Consider the following 6,474-nt stretch of genomic DNA (forward strand, 5'->3'; position numbering starts at 1 on the left):
TTTCTGTGAAACAACCAATTGTTTTTCTGGTTGTGCTGTTTTGTTTGCTGTTTTTGGTAAACTGAATTTCTTATCAATTGTTTCCTGAGATAAATTCATTATTGTTTTAAAAGTTTGAGAAAATCTTCTTTAAACAATTCACCCCCTCTAGTTTAAAGCCATCCATTCTAACACCTACAACTAACTTTGATGTTGGAACAAGTGTAGGACATCAAGGGGATGAGATTCCTTCTATGTCTTCTTTTGAAAGATACATGGTGGATAGACGTGATGGCTTTGCTGAAAATCAAAGAAATCTCCATGATCTTTGTGTGACCAATTTCCAGAGCATTGACAACAGATTCCAGAACATGGACACTCGCTTTCAGACCCTGGATGAACAGATTGAAGCTGTTCAGAACCAGATCTTTGAGTTGCAATATGGCAAGGATGACTGAAGAAAAACAACCGATTGTTTTTGCTCTGTAACAATTAAAATGTTATTTCTTTAAAATTCTATTTTATCTGGAACAATTTTTGTTTTATCTCTTCTTATAGTTTATTTGTGCATACAAATAGGGGGAGATTTTATGTTGTGTTGTCTTAAGGTCAGCAAACTCTATCTGTTTAAGTGATTAATGTTTCTGTTGCTTGCTGCTGTTGATGCTTTATGGTGTGCTGCCTTTTTGGCTGGTTTTTCTGCTGTTTTGGTTAAGCAAAACACAAGATTTATGTGATATTCTAATACGCTACCATAGATGCTATATATTGCTTAAAAATTGTTTTGCATGAACTGCTTCAAATTCAAACAAGTCCAACACAAACAACCAGGGTTTTGTCTTCATCAAATAGGGAGAGATTGTTGAATCAAGTGTGATCAAAAGCTTTGAAGAATCCAAATCCTAGTGTTTGGTGGAAGGCTGAAGTTGCTTGAAGTTGCTGTTGTGTTTTAGAGTAGGATCTGGGTAGTTTATCTTTGTAATCCACTCTTTGTTGAATTTAAAGCTTAAGTATTTTCAAATCTTTTAAGTTTAAAGTGTTTTTCAAACTAAGTGAAAAACAACCTGTTGTTTTGTCGAAACAACCGATTGTTTTACTCTTAGGAGTTTTTGAAAAGGTTGAAAACTGTTTTGGTTGGTTGATTTGCTGTCAAACCAAAACAATCGATTGTTTCATGAAATCAATCGATTGTTTGTTTGAAAATCTTAACAGAACCTGTTTTGTTACTTAAGTGTGCTTTAAATGATTTTGAAATTGAAAGGACTCCTGTTTTAAATGTTTTGACCAATATTTGAAAGCTATAAATAGTTTGTTAATGTTTTATAAAAAAACAAGAAAAGAGAAAAACATATTTGAATTTTTCAGAGATTGCTTTCAATATTTGAGTTTTCACCTTTGAGCTTTGGTTTTCTCAAGAGAGAGTGGAATATGATTACATTTGTATTGATTTCAGTTCATTCTGTAACAAGTGTAATTCGTTCTGAATATTGTGTACATTTTGGTGTTGTAAAGCCAAGAAGGGTTGTGTGCTTTTGAGGTTGTCAAGATCAACATTCTTGATGGGTGTGTTGAGCCAAAGGAAGTGTGTTTCTTGAGGGGATCAAGGTCACTTCTTTGATGGTGTTTGTGTGTAATTTGTAATTGATTGCTTAGTGGATTTTGGGGATTAGATGTAGCTCTTGGTTTAAGAGTGAACCAGTATAAATTGTTTGTGTATCTCTTTCTTCCCTTAAACTCTTTTAAATTTAGTTGTTGTTGTTTTGCTGGTATAAACAACCGATTGTTTTGAAGAAACAACCGATTGTTTTTCTGGTGCTTTGCTGTTTTGAGCTTTGTTTTTTGGCTAACTGAAATCCTAATCTGGTTTCATGCAAAGAATTTCATTCTAGCTTAAAAAGTTTTCGAAAATCCCTCTTAAACAATTCACCCCCCCCCCCTCTCTCGTTTAAGGCCATACATTCTAACACCTACCTTTCCACTCACGAGAGCTCTAACACAAGGAAACAAGTTCTTAACTGACCTCAACTTCACTCAAGGGCGAGGAGGATTTATCTGGTGAACTTTTTCGTTCAACCTTGGCGTTCTCACTCAAAGGGAAGGTGTTCTCTACGAACCTACTGATGAGAATCAAAAAGATGTTATCAATAGAAGAAATGGACAAGGGCCAAAGCATTTAAAGTTCTTCTTATTAGTCTTTGCAAAAGATGAGGCCCAAGCCCAAAGCCCAAGCCCAAGAAGCCCAAGTCCAAACCATGAGGGGCAAGGCCAAGCATTAAATAAAAGAGCATCATTTGAATGACTCTTGTAGGAGGTGTGGATATTAAATAAATAGGTGTGAATGTATTAGAGAGAGTCACTTTGTCCATGTGACTTAGTAGGGGGGTGTAGGTGTAGTTTTTAAGAGGTGTCATAGTAGAAAAAGGTCACACCTCCCATGTGGCTTGTTTTTGGTGGGAATTTCAAATGAGTTTTATTTGAATTTTCCCACCTATTTTTCAGCACCTCTAGGCTATAAATAAAGGTGCTTAGCTTGTAAAATTCAGATTGGAATTTTATAGTAGAGAGACTATACTCAATTTTGGAGAGAATTTGTGAGTTTTGAGTCTTCCTCTTCTTTACCTTATCTTGTGAGCTATGGTGAGCTTCAAGTGGTGGCACTCCATCACTTATCTTGGTTCAAGGTTCCAAGTGGCGTGAATGGCTTCTTCCAATCCTCAAAATCCAGCAAGCATCTTATTCTATAAGTGTTCTTCTTCCCTTTTCTTCAATTTTCCATTCGGTAGTTTTGATTCCTAGAGTTTACTTTCATTTCTACCGTTTGAATTTCTGTTTTCCAGCTTTGCTTCTAGTTTTTGTTCGGTGCAGTAGTTTATTATTTCATTTCTGTCCAGTTTTAATTCTTGTTCTTCTTTCCTTTTGTTTTGATTCAATTTGACAATACATGGACTTCAATATGAGTCTTGGTTGGTGCTTAGTTTTGGTGAGTTCTTGAATTTAGAACATTGATCCAATTCTAAAGTAAAGTGCCTTTCAAATCCAGCTCAAGTTGTTCCTAAGAATGTCAAGAATCATGTGTTCTTGTAGTTACATTCACATCACCTACCTTTCCACTCACGAGACCTCTAACGCAAGGAAAACAAGTTCTTAACTGAATTGTACACAACTCGAGAAAATATTTCAATCGAAATTTATTGGGTGACCTCATTAAAAAACTCTTGTAAGGGAAAAAGAGTGTCCCCTAATATAATGTACAGTGTTATTGCTTAACTGAAATAAAACTTGAAGTTGGTCGCATTCCATGTGCGAGGAATTGGGCCTCGTTTCAGCGTCTCAAGTCTGCATGCTTTGTTCCCGAGGACCTTTGTTACTCTGAAAGAACTAGTCCATATGGGGGAGAGCTTACGTGAGACTGATAGCTGTCGTTTGCTGTCAAATTAATATGATTCTAGCGTAGACTTGTCTAACACTAGAAAGATGATAGTATAATTGTGGTCAAATGACCCCAAGTCGTCTCCCAACGAATCCAATAGTGAAATCAGTAAATCAGTGTTTAAAATCTATCTGTAAGCAATAAAAGTTAGCAATAACAATAATAATAAAAAGGGGTTTAGATAGTTGTGCAGAAAAATATAAAAAAAATTTGAAATAACAAATAAAAAGCGGTTGATCCCCAAGTTCTTCCACCATTGAATTTTTCACAGGTTCTCTAAAGATTAATCCTTTCTCAATCCTCCAACAGAGCTAAACCATATTGAACATGCGCCGATTTGATTCAACTGAAACTCACCAGTAAAGCATGCGTCTATTGGTTTAATCAATACCCATTTTGTTGCATGCGTATACTCCATGGGAATGCTTACCTCCTCTCTCTCGAATCATGCGCCCAAGAAATTAATTAGAACAATGCGAACTAACTAAGAAACCAAAGTTTAAGACAAGGAAGACTCTCAATCATGCGTTCAAGTACAACCTCTCACAAAAACCAGTGTTCCAGGAGATTAGACTATTAAAACAACTGCTATAGAGAATTAAAAATCGAAACTTTTATTGAACAAAACGTTAGAACTCAATGGGAAATTACAAAGGAATCAACCAAAAAGATTTAGCCTTCCATGCGGAGGCAAAACAAAAGAATTACTAAGAAGAAAATAAACTAAGAAAACCCTATGAAGCTCTCTCTTTCTACTTGATGCTTGTGTCCTTTTATAAGGCTTTTCTGCTCCAAGGATCTTGGGAAAATATTGCAGTTTAGATTTTGTAAACAATTTCCACTTTCCATAATTCTTTTTATTTTGCGGAAGATTTGCTTCCAATTCTGTTTCTGGAATCTTGTAGCTTTTATTTTCTATTTCTTCTCCTCAGAATTTGTTTTCTGTTTTGATTCAAAGAAGCAACTTGGACTTTTGCATGTTTGGCCCATTCACAAAGGTAGATGCTTCAGATAATTTACCTTAAAAACACAAAATTACCAAAGATAATAGTTAAGGCCCAAATAAACCCAATTATATGAATATTAATTAAAACAATGGATTTATTTATTATTATAATCCAATAATCTATGATTAAGGCTATTGTGTGTGAATAAATATATGCTCATCAGAGGCCAATGGGGCCGCCTTCTCCAGTTCCTGGTATCTTTCCTTAGGTCCCTGCCATACTCCTCCCACTAAGCATATGAGTTTTTGAAACTAATCCAGTTCTTGAACAAGGACTGAACTAGTCGCCTGATCGATCGGTGCTAGATACAAACTAAATGGCGTGCTTGGTTGTGGTTTGCACAGGACTAGAGGGTTGGCTAAGTACTCCTTCAACTTGATGAACACCTTTTTACCCTCTTGGTAAGGGAGGTCGCCCACTCCTCCAACTAGTGCAAATCTAAACAAGACAGACATGCGCCAAGTCAGTGCGCACCTTTCTGGGTTCGCTTTTATACCGCACTTAGTGAGCAAAAAACCCAGAAACTTCCCTACTTCTATTCCGGACACATGCTTCTCAAAGTCCGGCTTCAGCCTGTACTCAACTATCTTTACGAACATACCTTCTAAGTCAATTAGGTGTCATTCCTTCGCCCTCTGGTGGATAGGTTAGACCTCGGTATTCAGATCCTGTGCCGTTTGGTCGAGGGTGTTGCTAAGTTTGGAGACCTTTCCTCCAATGTCTCTTTCCCCTGGATCGCCAAATGGATCAGGTCTACTCTCCCGGGCTATCTTTTCGCGGGCAATCTCTGCTTTGTCCAAGCATTTTCGGTGCAATTAACCTCGGGCTGGGCGACCTCCTCTATGTACAGTGGTCGTGTAGTGACCATGAATACCCATCTCTTCGTTTTGAGGATGTTCTCGTAACATCTCTTGACCTCCTTCTGATCTGACTTGATGGTTATCACATTTCCTACCAAGTCAGAGAGCTTTATCTTCATGTGCCTCGTCGACGACACAGCCCCCAACCTATTCAGCGTAGGTCTACCCAACATCATGTTATAAGCGGAGGAGGCATTGACAACCAGATACCTGATGTTTTCTGTACGGGATGCAGTCCCATCTGTGAAGGTGGTCCTCAGCTCTAAGTGCCCGCACACCTCCACCTGATCTCCCACGAAACCGTACAGGCAGCCATCATAGGGCCTTAGCATGTCAGGGGACAATTGCGGCTTGTTGAAAATCGTCCAGAACATTACGTCTACCGAGCTTCCCTGATCCACTAGCACACGATGCACCTTCCTTCCTGCGGTTACCACTGAGATCACCACCGGGTCGTTGTCACGGGGAACAACATCCTGAAGGTCGGCCTTGGTGAAGACAAGGTCGACATCAAAAGCATCATTGACCCTTTGTGCTTCTACCGACATCACCGCCCGTGCGTATCTCCTTCGCTGAGAGGCGGTACAACCTCCTCCCGAAAAACCACCTGGGATGGTGTGAATCTCACATGCACGGGAACTTCATGCCCCGGGCCACCGCCTGTCACCGCCACGTCCTCGGTCATCTGCTTTTCTTGCAAGTAATCCCTCAAGAAACCATTCTTTACCAACTCATCTAGCTGGTGTCCCAGTGCTAAACAGTTGCGTATGGGATGGTTGAATGCTTGGTGGAACTCACACCAGGCGTTCTTGTTGGGCCTGAGCCTCTTGTCGGTCTTGAGGGGTACCTTCAGCTTCTCCGCTACGTTGGGGATAGTGATGAGGTCCTTCAATTCTACCATGAAGTCGTGCCTCGGTGGCACGTTCTCCCCCTCACGCCCCCTGGTTTGAGGCTTCCTTGGTTGATAGGATTGCTACTTCGCGGGGGTCTTCTTCTCTGTCGTTGCCTCATGCACCCTTAGGGCTTGAGGTCGACCTGATGCACGCGGGCGCGTGGGAACCACGCACGTGCGCTTCTTGTTAACTTCCCATTCTGTCGCAATATGAGCCACCGCTTGGCGCCTTATCTCGGCGAAGGTCTTATGGTGGTTTGTGTTAAGTGATTCACTAAAGGGGCCTGGCATAATGCCCTTCCTGAA

At 39.8% G+C, this 6,474-nt stretch overlaps 1 protein-coding gene across 1 annotated transcript; it reads right to left on the minus strand.

Annotated features, from left to right (window-relative positions):
• Positions 1 to 5,182: 5,182 nt before the first annotated feature.
• Positions 5,183 to 5,824, minus strand: LOC137825214 (uncharacterized). Its single transcript, XM_068630887.2, has one exon. It carries the CDS (start codon positions 5,822 to 5,824, stop codon positions 5,183 to 5,185), a length of 642 nt encoding a protein of 213 aa, XP_068486988.1.
• Between the last annotated feature and the right edge of the window lie 650 nt (positions 5,825 to 6,474).

Source organism: Phaseolus vulgaris, chromosome 8, assembly GCF_051622355.1.
Source record: "Phaseolus vulgaris cultivar YP4 chromosome 8, ASM5162235v1, whole genome shotgun sequence".
NCBI classification, from domain to species: Eukaryota; Viridiplantae; Streptophyta; class Magnoliopsida; order Fabales; family Fabaceae; genus Phaseolus; species Phaseolus vulgaris.